The sequence below is a fragment of the Coptis chinensis genome, chromosome 5 (genome assembly GCF_015680905.1).
Source record: "Coptis chinensis isolate HL-2020 chromosome 5, ASM1568090v1, whole genome shotgun sequence".
Taxonomy (NCBI): domain Eukaryota; kingdom Viridiplantae; phylum Streptophyta; class Magnoliopsida; order Ranunculales; family Ranunculaceae; genus Coptis; species Coptis chinensis.
Window position 1 is genome coordinate 54,286,603 of NC_141460.1, and position 23,236 is coordinate 54,309,838.

The following is a 23,236-nucleotide window of genomic DNA, read 5'->3' on the forward strand; positions in this document are numbered from 1 at the left end:
TCCCAACAACCAACTAATGCTTAAACCAAAATGAAATCTTAAACCAAATAATCCCCAATCAAACTCATAGTTTCTAAAAGAAATCGATTGAAACAGTAAGTTTAACTAATTGTCACAAAACAAAAAAAAAACCAACTAATTCATGAAGAATTTGGGTTAAGGAGAGAGAGAGTACCTTTTGCGAGCATATGGTGGGTTGATGTGGCAATAACACTCGATGATTGGAATTAGGAATTTGAGAATGGGTAAGAACACTAAACAAAACTAGCGCTACAGCGGAAATTTTCGTGTATTTTCGTCCTATTTTATTTTTTGATTTTTTCATTTCGTTAACCTGTTTGGGGGCAACTTGTTCACTAATGTTCCGATTTTACCCTCGTACTACATGTGGCTAGGAAGGATGCGCACCACATCTATAGTGCGGCATGTGTACTCTAGAAGCTCTAAAAACTTTTAACTTGCTTCTTTACATTCAATGATTACTTATAAGACTCTCATCACTGCCCCTACATTTACAAAACAAACAAAATGTTACAAGCGAGACATCACTTAATGCTCTGTTTGGTTCACTGTACCTGAATGCAATTTGCAACAAAATACAAATACATCTTATTGCAATGCATCAACTTGTAAGGTACTTCATTTACAGTTGCTTGGTTCACCCTTTGCAAATGGATGCAAAATAAGCATTTTGTGATTGGTTCACTGCAATGCATATAAATCAGTACAAAATACATATTATTGTATTCTATTTTTTATCACTCATTCAATTAAATTTTGTGATTGAATTGGTTCACATTTTGAGTAAACAAAATAATTCTATGCACATGAACATTGGATCACTAATTACTTAAAAAATGAAATAACAACAATTTTATAACGAACAAACAAATATTTGAAGAATGTAATTTAATGAATCTAAGCATTGAAGGACACATTTGCTAAATCCTAGCTTAAGCACACAAAAAAAAAAGGGAAAAAAAATACTGAACCTATCTATTTACATATCCAACAAATTTATTTCTAAACTCCCAACTAAAAAATAAAAATAGGAAATCAAATATCTCCAATTAGATCACGAAGTTCCTCTACCATTTCCTGTTTGAGCTCCAAATCTCCGCCTAAGAAGATTTCTTTCTCAATGGGGTTCCTCATTAGGATTGTGTAAGCCTTCCTTAAGTATCGTTTAGTAAAACCTTCACCTTCCTTAAGTATCGTTTAGTAAAACCTTCAATCTTCATAACTTTAGACCACTGCCACATGCATCATCAACTGGGACCAATGCATGAGAGAGACTAAAAATGGCATGCTCTCTCACACAATGCTCAAAATACTCTGGACCGGCAATTTGTAATGCTTTATCTATTGCCAAGTGCGCTTTAAGTTTATCTTTATGCAATAGTCAATAGAGAGAGAGAGATTAAGTAACCCAAAAAGCTCATCTTTAGAGTCAAAGTGCGTAAAACAAACACCAGGTTTTGGAGAACAAGATTCTGATGAACCATAAAAGCAATCATGCATCCTTCGTGAGATCTAGTTATCCATTTTGAAGACCAATATAACAAATGCAACTTACCGGATCAGCTAGAAGCTCAATCCAAGATGAAGGAGGAACTGTGATTGTTTGCTTAATTGGGTCCCAGCCGAATCCACTTCTTGACGCCAAATTAGTAAAAGAGTTGTACTCTTTCCTCATTGTACACATTCGGCTCGTGATATGAGCCTTTTCAACTTGCTCCTGAGTTTTGGCCAATACTGGCAATTGGATTGATGTATACATTGCTTCATCCCAAACCCTACCATGTTTCTTATTTTGCCCATATGCATCAAGGAAAGCTTCTGTTAGTGCAGCATCCATGGAAAAAGTCCAACTTATTTGCTTCTTCTCCTTTTCAGACTTTACATCGGGTACTTTGTCGGCCATACATGTAATATAAATTAAGCAACAAATTCACAACAATTGTACATAATGAGTGAGAGAGAGACAAGTGCACTTAAAAAAAATATCAATTAAAATCACACATTCAATAAAACAAAATTACAAACACAAACAGAGCATAGCATTTTTGTTGGTAACTATGAATTGAACTTGCATGTGATCTACTAAATCAATTCAAAGAGATGTCATATTATACAGTACAAGAGAGATAGATACACGAAATTGTGATAGATATTTGTTAATGCAGGTGTAGTCACTGTTAATGTCTCGATTAAGTGATTTAATTCCTCGACTATTTATGAATTAGCAGATTCTTAGTTACTTTTGTTTTAGTCTAGTAGCCATAATTACAAGCTTTAGTCTTCGAATTGAAAACATATATGTAGCAAATTAGCAACCAATGCTGAATCGAAAACATATAAGAAGAAGAAGGTGGAGGGAAAGGGCTTACTTTTTCAGCAGCCAACGACACTAATGGAACCAAAACAATAGCTAAGAGAGAAGAAATTAATAAACTAGGAGATGGAGGTGTTTTTGCTTAGATAGAGTTGCTAGTATAGAGAAGCAGTTTTATGAGTTGGGAGAGATTGAGAGATCGTGCAAATGGATGTGATGGTTTTTGGGTTGCAAATGAGTGTGTGGGAGCTATTTATATGCGGGAAGTGGAGGAACCAATTTGTTGCAACGGGCTATATGCAATAGTGGGCCAAACACCGGAAATGGGTAGTTACTGGGAAATGGGTGCAAATGCATCCCAGTACGGGTGAACCAAACAGAGCATTAAGTCACTCACAAATAGGGTAGGGATCGGGTCGGTTATGGCTATATCCGAATAGTTTCATAATATCCGAACCCGATTATATCCGAAATTTAATACCCGAACCCGACTAACCCGATTGGATAACACTAAAAATTCAAAAAAAGCCCAAAAAAATATCCGAACCCGAATCCGATAGACCTAAATCCGACCCGAATAAGTAAACAGATATAAAAAACGATCCGAACCCGAATTACCTGCCATACTCACAAACCCCATTCGAAATATCAAAACATTTCCCTGGCATTTGGAAAAGTCCACGAACCACGCCCATATCACACCTCCTCTACATCCAGTTCCACATTAATTCTCCGCAACCGTTCTATAAACTAATATGACCCTCCGCATCTCCATGCATCATAACGGTGATTAAACCCATTTCATAATTCTAACAGAAACACCCTGTTCCACACGATCACCCTAAACAAAGAAAACAAATAAAACCATCTTCTTCTTCTTCTTCTTCTTGATACCCTCAAAAAAAAAAAAAAAAAAAAAACCAGTCTTGATCTAAAAAAAATGGCACTAATGAAGCACATAAAGAAATCATCATCCTCTATTCTGAAACCCCTATCAACAAATCTGAGCCGTTCATTCTCCACCACCACAGACACAAATCTCACAATAGAAACATCAATCCCATTCACATCCCACAAAATAGACCCACCCTCGAGAAACGTAACAACCTCCCCGTCAGAGCTAATGGACTTTTTCAAAACAATGGTATTAATGAGACGTATGGAAATAGCAGCAGATTCATTATACAAAGCAAAACTAATACGTGGCTTTTGTCATTTATATGATGGGCAAGAAGCTGTTGCTATTGGTATGGAAGCAGCTATAACTAAAAAGGACGCTATTATAACTGCTTATCGTGACCATTGTTTGTTTTTAGGACGTGGTGGGTCGTTAGTTGAGGCATTCTCTGAGTTGATGGGGAGAAAGGATGGGTGTAGTAAAGGGAAAGGCGGGTCAATGCATTTTTATAAAAAAGAGAGTGGGTTTTTTGGTGGCCATGGGATTGTTGGTGCTCAAGTCCCTTTAGGTTGTGGGTTGGCTTTTGCTCAGAAGTATAAGAAAGACGGGTGTGTTACTTTCACGTTGTATGGTGACGGTGCTGCGAATCAGGGACAGTTGTTTGAGGCGCTTAATATGGCGGCTCTTTGGGATTTGCCTGCGATTTTGGTTTGCGAGAATAATCATTGTGAGTATTAGTTTGGATGGTTTTTGGATTGTTTTATTGTGGTTTATTTGTTTTTTATTTGGTTTTGTAGATGGAATGGGGACTGCGGAATGGAGAGCTGCTAAGAGTCCGGCTTATTATAAGCGCGGTGATTATGTACCTGGATTGAAGGTGAGGGGAAATTTATTTTATTCTGCTTATTCTATTCTTTACATTGTATTTGTTTTGCTAAAGTTTTATCACATATAAAACTGTTTAGAATTAAGAATTGGTTTAATAGGCATTTGTTTGTCTGGTGAAATGAGGTGCATTTGTGCATTGTAGTTCTCGTTGTATGGAAGTTGCAAGTGTGATGGTCATTTGTGTATCACACTTTTGGACTTCATGTGGCTCTATGAGTGTATAAGAACCGGTAGGATTGGGTGGTCGGTAGCAAATCTGTGGATTAGTTGTAGTTGTCTTGTTAATAATTTTGATGAAGCTTCCTATCGGCTGCTAAGTAGGTGGTGTAAATAGTTACAAGGTTGTGATCTGTGATGCTTGCATGCATCTATTTTAACAAAATTTGGTTTTACGGAGAAATAGGAAGGAACTAAAATATAACAGCTAAACCTTTCTACACCTCATTTTTACTCATTTTTTGAGCCTCGTCGTGCGATGTCTAATTATGCACTAAATATCTCTATTGTTGCTGATAATAATGAGATCTTGTTTAACTTTAACTGATAATTTCATCAGAAATCCGTAGTCTCTTTTGTTTTACCTTCCATTATGTAAGCTATACCCTCTACGATCCTGCCTTTCTAAGCTGTTCTGGTTACCAATGTGAGGAACAGACGTCAATGAATGATTTAAGAGATGCTATGCTCATAAGAAGCCATAAATCCTGTGTTGCATGGGTACGGGTACGAGTGTCGGGTTTGGACACGGGTACGACAATTTGGACACGGCAAGGTCTGAAAATCAGGACACAGGGACACGGCTAATATTATAATTTTTCTAAAAAGAAATGATTTTAATTCTAAAATATTGAATCTTGAAGAACACACTGTTAAGGGCTTAAGGTAGTTGGATTCTATAATGATGATGTTTGAAATTGTACCTAGAAATTTAGCTGTATCCACATGAGAAGGCCCATTGGGCTTTGAAAGTTTGAAACAATTAGCAGTTATTAGTAGTTAGAGGTTTAAACACCCGTTCTAGAAAAGCCCAGCCCGTATTTTTTGTTTCAAGACTGGCTTATTTGTTATTTCCACCCATTTGTTCTTCCTTCTATTTTCCGAAACCCTAGATCTGGTTGTACAGCCACCATGACCAAGCAAGATAGAGAAAGAGAAGAATTGAGACCAAAGAAAAAGAAGAAAATTTGCGCAAGGGAGACTCACTAGTCAATATTCCTACCTCTCCTCTCTATCTCTTCGAATAAGTTTTTTTTCCCTCTGACTCCGACTCGAATACCGAATCTGAATCATCATATTGATGTGATTAATCGGTGCGACCTGTTACACGGGACGGACACGAGGGAATTTCGGCGTACCCATGCAACATAACATAAATCTTTGAGTTTCTTCTTGATGTCTATATAGTGATTGTACGAGGCATGAGATTTTCTTTTAGGTATTTGAGAGGTGATGATCATGCATTTCGAGGCTGTTTTTGGTTAGGAAAACTTCTGCAACATTTGGATTACATTCGGGAGGTCATTTGGTAGTGCCAAAGGATCGCTCTTGATGTAAAAGAGGCCTTGTATGATTGTGCTATTGGGACCTCATCTTTTAGAAGATTGAAGTTCCAAGGTTTTGCTTGTAATTGGGATTCTGCAATGAGATCCTCTTCAACTTTAACTGCTAATTTAAAATAATTTGATTTTGTAACTTGGAAGTTGGAACTAACACAACATGAGCCTCTGCTGTTTTACTAGGGGTGGAACTTAGGTCGGGTTAGCCCAAGCCCGATGGACTAAAATCCGACTTTTGTTAGTCCTGGGCTATCATGTCAGATCCGTGGTCCGGGCTTGGTTTTGTAAAATCAAAATCCAACTCGGTTTTGGATTGGGCTCGGGTTATAATATCAAAAAACCGAAAAACCTGAGCCCGTGTGCATATATGTATGTATATATTTCATTCCTTCTAGTTTTGTAAAAAATAAAGTTGAGAATATCTATTTTAAAGAAAATAATGTAATCAACAAAGTTAGTTTTCCTTTCAAATAATCAAATCTCTTTGATTTCATTAGAAGATTTCAATTTTAGTGTTTTTTACCTCATAATTCCAAAAAAAATCCGAAAAATTTGACGACCCGACATAACCGGACCCAACCCGAATTCGTCGGGCTTGGGCTGAAAATTTAAGGACCGACTAGGGACCACCGAATTCGTCGGGCTTGGGCTGAAAATTTAAGGACCGACTAGGGCTTGGTCCCAGGCTCGGATTAAAGCATTTGAAACTTAGGTTGGGCTCGGGTTATGCCTCAACCCGACCCAACCTGCCCGAGTTCCACCCCTATGTTTTACCCGCCCTTATGTGAGTTATTCCTCTACAAATCTGCCTTTGCAAGATGTTCTATCTCTCTGGTTCCTTGTGTGAGGGACAGAAGTCCATACATTGTTTAACAGATAGTTTGCTCATAAAAAACTGTAATTATCATGTTTGGTCTTGATGTACATTTAGTGTTAGTATGTTTAGTACTATTTCAAAAGTGGGAGTACAGGAACATAATGCATTTTTGAGGTTTTGTCATTTCCCAAAACTCCAAAAGTTGGGAGTGCCAAAGCGTTGTTCTTGACATAAAGAGAACTTTTTATGATTTGGCTTTGTGGTGCATGCTCATATTTTAGAATTTTGAACTTCCAAGGACTTTTTGTAATTGGAGAAGGATAATTGATGTAATGTTCTAACATGTGTGGGTTCAGGGTAATGTCCTTCCTTCGTTAGTACCATGTTAGGGCAGGTGAGGTGGAGTCAAGTAGCTCTTAGGATTTACATAAAAGAAGGATATGTTTTGCCAAACTAAAAAGAATTATAAGTTTTGCGACAACTCGGAATTGGTTCTACTTAAAGACTTGAATACTTCCTGTACGTTAACATGGTTGTTTCGAGGAAAGCAATATTAGTTGCTGCATTTGATTGAAGTTACTCTTAATCCTTTATACAGCTTCCAAGTTTCTGAAGGTTAGCGTTATTCTTGTAAGTTGAAAATCCTTATAGCACGTCCTAGCAATATGGGTTTCTTCATCCTATGAACTTCTGAAAACCGAAGCACATGCTGTGTGATGCATGTGTCATAACACTAGCACTTGTAGGTGAAAAGTGGTTGCATTTTCAGATTTGTAAAGTTAATAGTACAAGATTATTTCTCTCTGTCACATGTACATCATTCCTTCCAACCTTTTTTTCTTCCCTTCTTTTGCTTTACTTTATTTGTATCTACATACTATATGCCATTGAGCGCGTCAGTGAATCTAAACCTCAATGCTTGATCAGACTTTATTCAAGTAAAGCCGGAACCTAGATTGTGTGTACCTCCTACAATTCAATCTCGTAGTTAAACCCCCAAAACAAAAAGGGAAAAGTAATGGTTTTGCTAAAACTTATCTGTAGAAAATCAATTAGAACTGAGAATAGGTTAATAAGCAGTTGTTAGCCTGCTCAAATGAAATGTAACTATGCATTGTAGTTTTTATTGTATGGAAGTTTGGTGGCTGTTTGCGTATGACACCTTTAGGGTTTCATGTTGGTCCAAGAGTCTTTGAAGTGGCAGGGGGAGTAGGGGTTGGAAGTAAATATATGGATTAGTTGACATTATCTTGGTAATAATTTTGATTAAGCGTCAAAGGTGCTACTACTTAGGTGGAAAGGAAGAATTTCCGTCATGGTCCTACAATTCATAGCCACAGTTGTTTGTTTCGTTATATTCAGCAAGTATTTGGAGGTTTATTTCAATTCAAACCAGAAGACTTACAGGACACAGAAAGAATAATTAGTTACAGTTGTTTTTAAGTAATTATTTTTAGAATATTTTTGTTACCAATGGATTCTCACATGTGAATGTATTGTAACAGGTGGACGGTATGGATGCTCTCGCAGTGAAGCAGGCATGCAAGTTTGCAAAGGAGTATGCTCTGAGCAATGGACCTATAGTGAGTACATTGTTTTGGCTTTCTGTAACCCTTATATGTATCTTCTTCAAATATACGCGAGTGACCTACAATAGACAAGGAAAGTTTGATGCTTTTAATTTAATTTGGATCCATGGAATTGATGAACAGAGGAAATTATGATTGGCAATGCATGTAAGATAGGTTGTACGTTGGCAGAAAAGAAGTCTTTCGTGAAACATACGTAAGATAGGTTGTACGTTGGTAGAACAGGCTTCACTGATAAGACCTTATGATCAAAATAAGATTGATTGGTACTACCTGCTTCACTCGATCAATCTTACGTGAGGTCGGAAGGGAATCTTAGAATTTGATTTCTTTGTGATATTTATTGTCAGTAAAATGGTTAAATTATTAGGAAAAGAATTAAGTGCGTGTAAGGAAAGAGAAAAGAAGAGAGCAGAGAGAAAAAGGTCAAGAAACTGCAGATAACATGCGATCTAAAGGTTAATCATTCAAGGCAGTTTTCTTTATAGTTCTCCATGAATTTTAACATCATTTAGGATCCCTGGATTTGAAGAGTCAAGGAAGTTATCAATACATGTAAGATAGGTTGTGCGTTGATAGATAAGAAGGCTTTGGTAACAAGACCTCAAGATCAAAATTACATTGTTTGACTACTTGCTTCCCTCGATTAATCTCTTGTGAAGTTCGAAGAGAGTCTTGGATTTAGATTTTATTCATTTGATCTATTGCCAGTAAAGGTTTAAATATTAAGAAAAAGATGCAAGATAGAAGATGTGTGACTCAGCTAAAGAAGTACCCTTAGGGAAAGAGAATAATAGAGCAGAGACATAAGAGTCGAGAAACTAAAGATTGCTTGTGAAGACTAAATCACTAAAGCAGTTTCTTGTCGAGTTCTTCATGCAATGTGATGAAAAGGAATATTCAGAAATATAGGTATTTGCTTTTACCGTCTCTAACTGAAGTGATTTTTCCAAGCGTGTACTCTGAGTGCCCCCAATTCAGGCGGTTGCACGTGTTGGAAAATTGAGTATATCTTAGTTATGGAGTGCACAGCCATTGCACCAATAGTTGAAGTTCTTTAGGTATGTCTTAGCTTTCATATAAGCTGATTGTCACGTCTTCTTCAAATTGTGAATTCAGGCTTGCCTGGTATATCATGTGCAGTTGCGTTTAGAGAAGTGATAGTGCATAACCGTTCCTATGCATCCCTTCATGGTTGCTTTGGTACCAACCAAGAAAAACACCACAACCCAATTTAAACAGATAATTATAAAGAAGAGAGAAGGGAAAATGGAAAAGGGGTTTCTAACTGACGGGGATTTGGGGACTCTCTCGCTCAATTGTTTTCCGATGTTCTTAGTGGAACCATGTCAAGGTTTTACTGTCGATTGGATAACATTTGAGAGGATGGATTTTACTTTATGAGTGGAGTTTCTGAAGATGATGGACAAATAGGTCAGAGATACAGTGGCGTCCATTGATTATAGCAATTGCAGATAAAAAAACTGGGTGGAAAAACGTGTGCAGTTATGGATGTTTTGATTGATGTCAAAGAAAGTAGATTTGAGAAATTTCTATTCCTAAAGTTTTTTTCCAAAATAAAAGTGGATCTATCGTGATCTGTGTTCCTTCAAGTATATTGATATGTGAGAATGGTGGGGGTATATCCAGAAGTTTCAAGTGTGAAATTTCTGCAATTTGTTGAAGACTCCAAATTTCATTCTGATGATTGAAGTCTGAATCACTTAGGCAGTGAGAGTTGAGAGTTCTGCCAGAATATGATGATGTTAATTTTCAAAAGGGTCAGAAGTGAGTGGGATCGGTGTGAGGCACGGCGGGTTGACTTGGGAAAGTCATTTTACTGAAGTCCATATACAAACTATCTTAGCGAGGATCGATTGACATCGTTTTCTCCAACACAAAGAAGTGAAAAATTTAGTTATTTATCTATTTTACTAGCTTGAATTAATTTGTAGGTAAACCTATAAACCAACTGACACAATCAGATTCTAACCCAAAATATAAATTTTACTGTAGATTGGTAGATTTATCAGATTTTCTCCTAACAAAATACCAACGATTTCACGTTTGTTTCCGTTCAACATATCATGGACTACACCGACAGATATTTTGTAACCTCTATTAAAATGTTAGCCCAAGGGTACTTTGGTGGTTTAACCAAACAATAAAATTGATTTAAAAAGCCAAAAAATCCCTAATCATTCACTTCATACCAAAACCCTAATCCTGTGTCTCCAAAACAGTAGAGTCACCCAAATCTTTGCTTCTCTCTTTCTAACCTTTAATCAGTCTTATTTTTTCTTTGAATCTTGGCCTCGGAGGAGTAGCCAGTATGAGTTATTAATTTTTGATGGAGTTTTTCCACCAATCTTCTTATGTCATATGGCTTAGTTATGAGGCACATATTTATACATCTCTTGCAATCTCTCAATTTTGAGTGTTTTTTTGTTCAGAGATGTTCTGAGGTTGTTTTAGTGCAACTTATTTTAGTACTTCTATTTATTGTCCAAATGAGCCTTGGATATTTTTCTTGATTTTTTTTTATTGCCTTAAAATTACCAGATGTGGAATAGAGTCCGAATTTGTGGACAGACTTGTCCACAAACAGCACAATTCTATTGGTTAACAGTTTTTTGGTCGGTTTAACTTTTTTTTTTGGGCAAGAGGGCACGATTTTTTTTGGGCAGCCACTCCACCAATAAGAAGCTGAGGTCTTGTGGACAGCAAACAGTTGCTTGTCCACAAATTTATTCTGATGTGGAATAATGCTTAGACCATGTATGGTTCAGACAGATGCGTATAATAAGAAGGGTTTTTTTTTTTTTTTGCATTTCATTGTGCTGAAGAGCCTCTTCTCGAATTTTGTTTGAGGGGAAAGAAAAATGGAATTTTGTTATCAGTTCCTTGTTCTAGATTGTTTGAAGAAGGAATGTAGGATTTTTCATCTCTGTTTCTTACCCAGACTGATGCGGATATTTTCTTTGATTAAATGTTGTTTTCAATGATTGGTTTATAATAAGTGGCCAAATAATTTGTCCGCTATCCGTAGAAAGGTGTTAACCAATTGAAACTGTGCCGTAATCCTTTATAATTTTAATCAAGAGTGTCTTTTTGCATTGAACTTGATGGTGAGACTAACACAGTTGTATTGAAGTCTTGAGAGAAAGACATGATCAAGTAGATTGGGAAAATTTCTATTCCTAAAGTTATATGGATGTTTTGGCTGATGTCAAAGAAAGTAGATTTGGGAAATTTCTATTCCTAAAGTTTTTTTCTAGAATAAAAGTGGATCTATTGTGATCTGTGTTCCTTCAGGTATATTGATCTGTGAGAACGGTGGGGGTATATCCAGAAGTTTCATGTGTGAAATTTCTGGTTGATAGATGCAATTTGTTGAAGATTCCATATTTCATTCTGACGATTGAAGTCTGTCTGAATCACTTAGGCAGCAAGAGTTGAGAGTTTTGCTGGAATATGATGATGTTAATTTTCAAAAGGGTCGGAGGTGAGTGGGATCGGTGTGAGTCACGGCGGGTTGACTCGGGAAAGCCATTTATTGAAGTCCATATACAAACTATCTTAGCGAGGATCAATTGCCATTGTTTTCTCCAACGCAAAGAAGTGAAAAATTTAGTTATTTATCCATTTTACTAGCTTGAATTAATTTGTAGGCAAACCTATAAACCAACTGACACAATCAGATTCTAACCCAAAATATAAATTTTAATGTAGATTGGTAGATTTATCAGATTTTCTCCTAACAAAATACCAACGATTTCACGTTTGTTTCCGTTCAACATATCATGGACTACACCGACAGATATTTTGTAACCTCTATTAAAATGTTAGCCCAAGGGTACTTTGGTGGTTTAACCAAACAATAAAATTGATTTAAAAAGCCAAAAAATCCCTAATCATTCACTTCATACCAAAACCCTAATCCGTAGTCTCCAAAACAGTAGAGTCACCCAAATCTTTGCTTCTCTCTTTCTAACCTTTAATCAGTCTTATTTTTCTTTGAATCTTGGCCTCTCAGAGTAGCCGTATGAGTTATTAATTTTTGATGGAGTTTTTCCACCAATCTTTTTATGTCATATGGCTTAGTTATGAGGCACATATTTATACATCTCTTGCAATCTCTCAATTTTGAGTGTTTTTTTGTTCAGAGATGTTCTGAGGTTGTTTTTAGTGCGACTTATTTTAGTACTTCTATTTATCGTCCAAATGAGCCTTGGATATTTTTCTTGATTTTTTTTTATTGCCTTAAAATTACCAGATGTGGAATAGAGTCCGAATTTGTGGACAGACTTGTCCACAAACAGCACAATTCTATTGGTTAACAGTTTTTTCGGTCAGTTTAACAGTTTTTGAGGCAAGAGGGCACGCAGTTTTTTGGGCAGACCACTCCACCAATAAGAATTTGAGGTCTTGTGGACAAAGAAGCAGTTGCTTGTCCACAAATTTATTCGATGTGGAATAATGCTTAGACCATGTATGGTTAGACAGATCATTATAATAAAAGGTTTTTTTTTTTTTTTTTCATTTGTCTTTGAAGAGCCTCTTCTCGAATTTTGTTTGAGGGGAAAGAAAAATGGAATTTTGTTATCAGTTCCTTGTTCTAGATTGTTTGAAGAAGGAATGTAGGATTTTTCATCTCTGTTTCTTACCCAGACTGATGCGGATATTTTCTTTGATTAAATGTTGTTTTCAATGATTGGTTTATAATAAGTGGCCAAATAATTTGTCCGCTATCCGTAGAAAGGTGTTAACCAATTGAAACTGTGCCATAATCCTTTATAATTTTAATCAAGAGTGTCTTTTTGCATTGAACTTGATGGTGAGACTAACACAGTTGTATTGAAGTCTTGAGAGAAAGACATGATCAAGTAGATTGGGAAAATTTCTATTCCTAAAGTTATATGGATGTTTTGGCTGATGTCAAAGAAAGTAGATTTGGGAAATTTCTATTCCTAAAGTTTTTTTCTAGAATAAAAGTGGATCTATTGTGATCTGTGTTCCTTCAGGTATATTGATCTGTGAGAACGGTGGGGGTATATCCAGAAGTTTCATGTGTGAAATTTCTGGTTGATAGATGCAATTTGTTGAAGATTCCATATTTCATTCTGACGATTGAAGTTTGTCTGAATCACTTAGGCAGCAAGAGTTGAGAGTTTTGCTGGAATATGATGATGTTAATTTTCAAAAGGGTCAGAGGTGAGTGGGATCGGTGTGAGTCACGGCGGGTTGACTTGGGAAAGCCATTTATTGAAGTCCATATACAAACTATCTTAGCGAGGATCGATTGCCATTGTTTTCTCCAACGCAAAGAAGTGAAAAATTTAGTTATTTATCCATTTTACTAGCTTGAATTAATTTGTAGGCAAACCTATAAACCAACTGGCACAATCAGATTCTAACCCAAAATATAAATTTTAATGTAGATTGGTGGTAACCAAACAATAAAATTGATTGAAAAAGCCAAAAAATTCCTAATCATTCACTTCATACCAAAACCATAAGCTTGTAGTCTCCAAAACTGTAGTCACCCAAATCGTTGCTTCTCTCTTTCTAACCTTTAATCAGTCTTATTTTTCTTTGAATCTTTGCCTCTCAGAGTAGCTGTATGTGTTATTAATTTTTGATGGAGTTTTTCCACCAATCTTCCTATGTCATATGGCTTAGTTATGAGGCACATATTTATACATCTCTTGCAATCTCTCAATTTTGAGTGTTTTTTTGTTCAGAGATGTTCTGAGGTTGTTTTCAGTGGGACTTATTTTAGTACTTCTATTTGTCGTCCAAATCAGCCTTGGATATTTTTCCTAATTTTTTTTATTTTTCCTAATTTTTTTTATTGCCTGAAAATTACCAAATGTGGAATAATGGTTAGACCATGTATGGTTCAGACAGAGGCGTATAATAAGAAGGGTTTTTTTTTTTTTTTTGCATTTCATTGTGCTGAAAAGCCTCCTCTCGAATTTTGTTTGAGGGGAAAGAAAGATGAAATTTTGTTATCAGTTCCTTGTTCTAGATTGTTTGAAGAAGGAATGTAGGATTTTCCATCTTTGTTTCTTACCCAGACTGATTCGGATATTTTATTTTCTTAAATGTTGTTTTCAATGATTGGTTTATAATAAGTGGCCAAATAATTTGTCCGCTATCTGTTGAAAGGTGTTAACCAAATGAAACTGTGCCATAATCCCTTATAATTTTAATCAAGAGCGTCTTTTTGTATTGAACTTGATGGTGAGACTAACACGTATTGAAGTTTGAAACGAACTTATAGCCGTGTAGGTCGTTTTGAGAGAAAGACATGATCAAGTAGATTTGGGAAATTTCTATTCCTAAAGTTATATGGATGTTTTGGCTGATGTCAAAGAAAGTAGATTTGGGAAATTTCTATTCCTAAAGTTTTTCTCCAGAATAAAAGTGGATATATTGTGATCTGTGTTCCTTCAGGTATATTGATCTGTGAGAACGGTGGGGGTATATCCAGAAGTTTTATGTGTGAAATTTCTGGTTGATAGATGCAATATGTTGAAGATTCCATATTTCATTCTGACGATTGAAGTCTGTATGAATCACTTAGGCAGCGAGAGTTGAGAGTTTTGCCCGAATATGATAATGTTAATTTTCAAAAGGGTCAGAGGTAGTGGGATCGGTGTGAGTCACGGCGGGTTGACTCGGGAAAGTCAATTACTGAAGTCTATATACAAACTATCTTAGCTGGGATCGATTGGCATTGTTTTCTCCAACACAAAGAAGTGAAAAATTTAGTTATTTATCTATTTTACTAGCTTGAATTAATTTGTTGGCAAACCTATAAACCAATTGGCACAATCAGAACCCAGAATATAAATTTTAATGTAGATTGGTGGATTTATCAGATTTTCTTTTAACAAAATATCAACGATTTCATGTTTGTTTCCGTTTAACATATCATGGACTGCACCGACAGATATTTTGCAACCTCTATTAAAATGTTAGCCCAAGGGTACTTTGGTAGTTTAACCAAACAATAAAATTGATTTAAAAAGCCAAAAAATCCCTAGTCATTCACTTCATACCAAAACCCTAATCCTATAGTGTCCAAAACAGTAGAGTCACCCAAATCTTTGCTTCTCTCTTTCTAACCTTTAATCAGTCTTATTTTTCTTTGAATCTTTGCCTCTCAGAGTAGCCGTATGAGTTATTAATTTTTGGTGGAGTTTTTCCACCAATCTTCCTATGTCATATGGCTTAGTTATGAGGCACATATTTATACATCTCTTGCAATCTCTCATTTTTGAGTTTTTTTTGTTCAGAGTTGTTCTGAGCCTATGGGACTTATTTTAGTACTTCTGTTTGTCGTCCAAATCAGCCTTGTATATTTTTCCTATTTTTTTTTTATTGCCTTAAAATTACCAAATGTGGAATAATGCTTAGACCATGTATGGTTCAGACAGAGGCGTATAATTAGATGGGGGTTTTTTTTTGCATTTCATTGTGCTGAAAGCTTCCTCTCGAATTTTGTTTGAGGGGAAAGAAAGATGGAATTTTGTTATCAGTTCTTTGTTCTAGATTGTTTGAAGAAGGAATGTAGGATATTGCATCTCTGTTTCTTGCCCAGACTGATTCGGATATTTTCTTTGATTAAATGTTGTTTTCAATGATTGGTTTATAATAAGTGGCCAAATAATTTGTCCTCTATCCGTAGAAAGGTGTTAACCAAATGAAACTGTGCCGTAATCCTTTATAATTTTAATCAAGAGCATCTTTTTGTATTGAACTTGATGGTGAGACTAAGACAGTTGTATTGAAGTTTGAAACGAACTTATAGCCGTGTAGGTCGTTTTGAGAGAAAGACATGATCAAGTTGATTTGGGAAATTTCTATTCCTAAAGTTATATGGATGTTTTGGCTGATGTCAAAGAAAGTAGATTTGGGAAATTTCTATTCCTAAAGTTTTTTTCCAAAATAAAAGTGGATCTATTGTGATCTGTGTTCCTTCAGATATATTTATCTGTGAGAACGGTGGGGGTATATCCAGAAGTTTCATGTGTGAAATTTCTGGTTGATAGATGCAATTTGTTGAAGATTCCATATTTCATTATGACAATTGAAGTCTGTTTGAATCACTTAGGCAGCAAGAGTTGAGAGTTCTGCCGGAATATGATGATGTGAATTTTCGAAAGGGTCAAAGGTGAGTGGGATCGGTGTGAGTCACGGCGGGTTGACTCGGGAAAGTCATTTGTTGAAGTCATAAGGGCAAATTGATCAATCAGCGGCATGATGGAGGTGTTTGTCATTAGATGGAGACGGATAGATTTCTATTGATGGTAATCAAATATGCATGTGTAGGCAGGAGAGTTTCACTAAATGTCAATTTCGAACTTAATGAGAGATTTGGGGGGGGGCGTACGAGGATTAATACGTGGTAGCTGTGAATGAAATTCAGTTGGATGGGGGCAGGGGAAGCTTCTTGTGGGTTTATGGCTTTTTATCAATGTGTTATACCTGAATATAATATTTGGCTGAGAACTAATAGTGGGTCGGGCCGAATTGTTAAATTAGATATGAACTCATTGGGGAAGGATGAGGAGCAGGGACATAATGATACGGCTCATGAATTGTTAGGCTGTGCCTGGTTTGCATGAATTAAATTGAAACTTGGTGAGTGGTCCTGGGAGTAACACATTTTAGGGTTTGGTAGGTGATGAAAGAGATGATCAGGAGGATTGGGGTTCCATCTCTGATGGAGATGGTGATGAAGTGGGGAGTGTAACCGAATTGCTATTTGAGGAGGTGTTAGATAGTGTTCTTCCATCGATTGATTTGGGTGTTGATCTAAGTAGATCGGAGAACGTCTGTCAACAAGTTGGGTTACGTTTGAATACGAGGGGTGCTTCAGATATTCTTAAATCGATCAATAAGAAGGCTCAGGTAGAGATGGTTGCTTAGAGAAGAAGGGATCAAATAGAAAGAGATAGATAATCAAAGGACCAAATTCGTTTCAGATGATTATTGATCTTATTATATGGAACATGAAGTGATTGCCTTGCGAAAGAAAGTACGTAGATGAAGGAAAGTAGTGAGGAAGTTTAGACCAGTGGTGATTGCATTGCATGAAACTAAAAGAGAAGTTTGTAATACAAGACTTGTCAATTTTCTTTGGGGTAGATCATAACATTCATGGGGCTGGAATATCATTGTAGAATAATTATTCCAATGTGTCTCTTGTATTTGGGGGTATAGAGTGACTTAGATCAATAATTAATAAATATTGTTTTAATGATAGTAAATAAGCAGACTATTATTAAGAAGAGAAGCGAATCATCCTTTCTTGAGAAAGAGTATCTTTCCACACCGTATCCTGCACAGGAGATAGAAATTTCCGTTTATGTACACTTTTATTGGTTAACTCATGTGTTTGTTTTCTCACATAACGTTACAGATGTGGAAGGGTTTATGTTTCCATAGTGGCATTGCAGATTTGTAATCCTGCTACTTTAATGCTTCAAACACAACAAACAATTGAAGAGAAGCAACCGCACCACCATTCTTTCCCCTAAATGAGAAGTGTCTTTGCAAAGAAACTAGCCTCCTTCCTCTTCTTTCAAAATTCAACAAAAAAACTCCAACTGAACACATCCCCTACACCCCTCTAAATCATCCCCAACGATTTATTTCTCCTAAAGCAAAGGTTTTTTATAGGGTTAGTTAGGGAACCCCCCCCCTCCAATTTGCAAGATCTAACGGTAATCCTTCTTCATGTGAAAAAAAAAACTTTATCTCGTAGCCGTTGGATCTTGCAACTGGGGGGGGGGGGGTGTCCCTAATATTTTTGAAAATAGGGGGTATCCCTAATTGCAACTAATAATGGGGGAGGGTATTCCTAACGAACCCTTTTTTATATGGAGTTTTCGTCCCATTTGATGTTTGATTCAGAAAATTGGAGCTATAAGGAGCAGAATAGGTGGGTTGGCCATATGCTAATGCAAAATCATTCCTTTTGGTGTACCATGCAATTCCATTAACTTAAAGCCTGCAATTGCATAGTGCACCAGAAGGAATGATTTTGCAATTTGCACAAGTTTATGGCAAACCCACCTATTCTGCTCCTAGAACTTTGATGTTTGATTTTTAAGTAAGTTATTATGTTCTACTTGTGAATAGTTTTCCTAGGATATTGTTGCTTTTCAACTCTTCTCCATCTGTAACCGTTTCTGTTCCTTTACGCTGTACTTTTGTTCCCTTTAATGGTCATTATCATTCTCTTGGGACATGAGAATGTGTAAAATTTGGGGCAGAATAGCTGTTTGTTTGTGTTTCATTGTTTTTTTATCTTGTTTGATTTCGTAGAGGATTTGAGTTTTTATAAAGTTGTTGCAAGTTTTCTTAATGTCCTTATAAGAATCCCTGGCTCGCCGGTCATCTAGAGGATCAGTTACTCATTCCTTTTTATAAAGCACTGGTCCGTTCATAATCTTGTAAAATAACAAAGTTCATTATAAGCAAATTAATTCTTGTGAATCTGTTGTGAACCTGTGATTGAATGTTAATTCCTTGAATACTGTAACTCTTGATTCTAATAAATTTATGTCTTTTGAGACGAGGGATTTTTTCCCTTTTTTTGTTTTTGCAAAATATGTGAAAGTGCACTGATTCTATGTTTTTCCTTTTGGTGGCTGTGTAGATTCTTGAAATGGATACTTATCGGTACCATGGACACTCCATGTCCGATCCAGGGAGCACCTACCGAACTCGTGATGAAATTAGTGGTGTGAGACAGGTCAATAATTTACACATTTTTGTGTCTACATAAAATAGATATTTCTCTGTAATCTTACGATTTGAATTTACTGTTTATTTGTTCGTTTGTGGTTGTCATTTTCAGGAGCGTGATCCAATTGAGAGAATAAGAAAATTGATACTTGCACATGAATTGTCCACAGAGAAAGATCTAAAGGTAGTTTTCAATATCCCCTTGTAACAAGTATGATGTAATGTCTTTCTGGTTTTGGAACTCTTGTAGCTAGGTATTGAAACTAAGCTTCAGTGGGACCTAAAGGAACTTTATATTGTTTAAGCACTGAGTTAAACAATATTCCTTCTACCATACATCCCAAATAGATAGATGACACAATATAAATGAAATGTTGAGTGAATGAAAATGCAGAGCTTCATTGCAGCCAAGGACTTATCTGATATTTTGTTTTGTGCAGGATATTGAGAAGAACGCTAGGAAAGAAGTTGATGAAGCCATTGCAAAAGCCAAGGTAAGCAGTGCTTCATACCATTTTAGAACAGTGTATACTGAAATTTATGTCTAATGAAGAGTAATTATACCTTAGTGGTTTGTTTTCCATCCGATCTTTCAAATCTTGGATCTTCATGATGTAGCAAATTTCTCACTTTTAAGCCTGTTTTGTTCTGATTTCTAATGTGCGCTACCATGTTTGTGTTTGATCAGGAGAGCCCAATGCCTGATCCTTCTGAACTGTTCACCAATGTTTATGTCAAAGGTTATGGAGTGGAGGTAATTTCCTGGTGTTTGTTTTTATTTCTCATGATCTAATGTTGTTCTATACAGTTGACCTTATCTTCTTATTTGGGGTCTGTTTTCTATACCAACTATTAAGCGAGGGATATTTTCCCCAATTTTAGCCTCCCATGCGTGTTTTATTACCACGCACGTTTAGGTGAGGGGGTTTGGTGCACTAACTTAATCATTCCTTGGATAAAACCAAACCAAACACACTGAGGGTTTCCTGTTTCCTGGGATCCCATGAGATTTTGGTTTCTTATGAGTTCTTTTTCCAATGCACTTCAGTGTCCAACATCCCGACACACCATTCAAGAATCCTTCTTTCCACCGAGTTCTGAAGAGAGAAAAAAACAATTTTTGTCTTTCGTTTGTAAATTCTTAATTTCTTCTGAAGCCAGATGTTATCTTGAAATAGTAGAGTTGACTTGTTCGTTACCTTCTGCTGCAGTCATATGGTGCAGATAGGAAAGAGTTGAGAGCTACGCTTCCTTGAAAGATATTAGTATGACAAAAAGTTCTTTTCTGTTTGAAGAAATAAAAGCAGTGGTTGGCCTTTGGATTTTGTAGGGAAACGATGTGTTGTATAAGAGATATTGAGATTTTCCGGAGTTCAACCATCTCTCTTTTACATTTGGTTTACATTGTGGAGGTTTCGTTTTCCATCTATGGATCACACTTTACGGTACTACTACGAAATTATTCTTTAAAGCACATCAGATCTATTTTGGTGCATATGATTGAATCTTTGTTTTCAGAATGAGTCTTGGTAGCATTTTTGTGTTTTAGTTTTCGTCACTTTCATTTTACTTTCCTTCAACAGTAACAAAGGCCCTGCCTGGTACTGTGAAATATATAGCAGATAGCCGTCATCTGTTGCATGGGAATTTTTTTATCCTAATGGTTCAAGATAGTATTAAACCAAAATTATGGACTAGCAGCAATTAGATTTTTTATTCATTCTATCCAAGTAATTGTTCGCAAGTGAATGGCGTCGGGCCTGAGAAACAAATGCAGTGCGAGTGAGCAGCTGTGTTTATGGGGTTGGGGAAGTCATTACTTGTCGACGTAGTTCCTCGTTGTTGGTTCCGAATTGTTCTGCCAGCAACTGGTATTAGATTGAAGATTCAATACCGCTGTTTGGGTTTGAGTAATAAGGTCCATCAGTTCTAAATCAACATTTCCATGATATTACCGTGTTCGGCTTCATTCAAGCTTTTGGCGGTTGACACTGCAAGTGTTTTGATTCTTATTTCTTCGTTTTTAAAGTCATGGTTTTTAAAGTCATGGTGTTGATATTTTCTCGATCCCATATAAATATTTGTCACCATCTCTGCTTCCTTTCTCTCTTCTCCCTCTCATTCACAACTAACAGCATACGCACATATAATGGATGCTAACAAGACATATATCATTGCATTAATCATCAGGCATACGTACCATTCCATTAATCCAAAACATAAGATATTATCATAATATAAACATACAACGAACAGAAATTCATTCATGTATCTATCAAAACATAATAACGCACTACCAAACTAGTCGCTCTCATGGACAGAAAGTTACAACATAGGTAGCACCAGTATCGCAAGTCTTGAATTTCGTCTCATTATCGTACTTATAACTGATCGCATCATGGCATGCTTGGTCAAAGAAAACAGAATAGCTAGTTGGTTGGCAACTTTTGGAGTTATCAAAAGCACCAGTGCAGCAGTAGTGATTGTCTTTAAAAGCGTTACAAGCGCTTTTGCAAGCAATTGTGTCTTTACTAAGATCTTTAACAGATAATTCAGAGGGGCAGCGATCATTTACATCCACGCTGCAAGAAGTTGCACTGCATCCCTTGTTTCCAAGTGGGGTGACTAAGACGGGGATATTGAATCCATTGATCAAGGTGATGGCATACGAGTCCTGTTTAGAGCCGGAAATAATCCTCACCATTGTTGTTGCAATTGGAATGCAATTATAGTCATCATCGCAGTCACCTGTTGCACATAAACCACTGGTGTTTGGACAGAATGATCTTGCCCACAAGTCGACGGAAAGAAGCTTTGGGAGACTGAAGGTAAGATTTTTTCCTGAAGGGATTGGCAGGCCATTAGGCTTCCATGACATGGCTTGAGGAGTACTTACGGTGGAGGCTGCCATGGGCCAAATAGTATAAGAACATCGGTTCTGCATATGGACAGTTGAAAATGCGGCAGTAGCTTCAACAGAAAAGAGGACAAGCACAAGTAGAAGAATCAGGAATTTCATGGTTTTGGTGTAGGTAACAGTTAAGGCTGATGAATTATGACTTTCGGTGACTGCAGTTGGTTGCCTCTCCAAAGGGGTTTATATAGGATGATCATACACAAGGACGTACTTGTTTGGTTTCTACACTTGGCAATAAAATAAGATTTCGAAATTTGTAACGCGTATATGCAACTTAAGCTTTAGGTTGGTGGACACCTTTTAGTTTCTAGCTTTTTACCATCTTAAGTAGCAAAGTTCATTTGCTATGGGAACAAGCAGGTGTTGCTTCCAAACTCCACAGTTCATTTTTCATGACACTTTGCTATTTGAATTGAAAGTTGTTACATGTGTATGAATCACGTTCTATGCGATAAGCATTGTACACTGGAACTCCTCCATTTGGATAAGCATTGATGTGCATAAGTACCATATGAATAATGGATCACCACTTCTGTCACATGAAATGTGCAACTATTCAAAATTTTCCAGGTAGAGTATTGGGCGGCCAGCAGTCTTAAGCTCTTAGCAACTTTAATTGGGATCAAACATGTTTATAACGTGTTTCATCACATATGATATTTTTTTTACACTAAATATTCTTTTGTTATTTTTGGTAAAATTTGTTTGTTGATAGGGTTGGAAACAGAATTGGATATGGATTGGAAACAGAAACGTAGTAGACCAGTAGACTCTTATCCCTATAGGGAAACTGAAGCAATTCCCTAAAAACCCTAAAAAGCGGATCTACTAGTGCTCCATGTTTCTTGTCTCTACAAAAAACGCCTCTACCAACAGCCTATACAGTATCTGTAAAACTATTTTCTAAACTACGTTTTGGGCAATCATAAGATCAATATCGTGGTTCTTCCTTTTCTTCTTTGGTTTATCTGCAGTAAACAATAGAGAGTATAACTGGCTGTTGTATCCTGGAGGCTGACGCGCTTTGTCTGTATAAAGAGGAATAGACGCAAAACAACTTTAAAGAAAGCGTTTCAATTCGTGCCTCAGCCAACCTTCTTTATATTCACAGTTTGTTCTTGTTGTAGAAATTATATTTCAATAATTTAAAAGTTGTTTGAACAATGAATATGAAGAAAGATTAAGGCTTGTTTCCTAGTTTTCGTTTATGGGTTAAGGCGATTATGAGGTAGGCAGAGCGATGGAGAAATAGAATGGAGGATTAGTTGTGGAAGAGGGACTTAATATAAAAGGACCAACCAATCCTATGGTGACACCTCTTCTCACCGATCTTGGATCACATATCTTCGTTAAACTTTAGGGCTGGAAATGGTGCGGGTTTTGACCCGAATCCGACCCGATCCAAACCCATTTCAACGGGTTTGGACTTTAATAATGAGTTCGAATAAGAAAATGGGTCGGATATGGATTAT

General features: G+C 36.5%; 1 protein-coding gene and 1 pseudogene across 1 annotated transcript; one reads left to right on the plus strand and one right to left on the minus strand.

Moving 5' to 3' along the window:
* The first annotated feature begins 3,071 nt into the window (after positions 1 to 3,071).
* LOC147497977 (pyruvate dehydrogenase complex E1 alpha subunit) lies at positions 3,072 to 20,364 on the plus strand. Its single transcript, XM_086560202.1, has 8 exons — positions 3,072 to 3,960; positions 4,031 to 4,110; positions 8,000 to 8,077; positions 18,759 to 18,854; positions 18,960 to 19,031; positions 19,288 to 19,341; positions 19,536 to 19,601; positions 20,059 to 20,364. Exons 1-8 carry the CDS (start codon positions 3,276 to 3,278, stop codon positions 20,101 to 20,103), a joined length of 1,176 nt encoding a protein of 391 aa, XP_086416328.1. The 5' UTR covers positions 3,072 to 3,275; the 3' UTR covers positions 20,104 to 20,364.
* A 794-nt stretch (positions 20,365 to 21,158) lies between these two features.
* On the minus strand, positions 21,159 to 21,866 carry LOC147497978 (thaumatin-like protein 1 pseudogene; annotated as a pseudogene).
* Positions 21,867 to 23,236: the final 1,370 nt, after the last annotated feature.

Excerpts from the sequence above, each read along its gene's own strand:
- LOC147497977 (XM_086560202.1), top strand. The coding sequence starts at position 3,276 with ATGGCACTAATGAAGCACATAAAGAAATCATCATCCTCTATTCTGAAA. Across the intron at positions 4,111-7,999 it reads ATTATGTACCTGGATTGAAG|GTGGACGGTATGGATGCTCT; the intron begins GTGAGGGGAAAT and ends GTATTGTAACAG. Across the intron at positions 19,602-20,058 it reads TCAAAGGTTATGGAGTGGAG|TCATATGGTGCAGATAGGAA; the intron begins GTAATTTCCTGG and ends CTTCTGCTGCAG.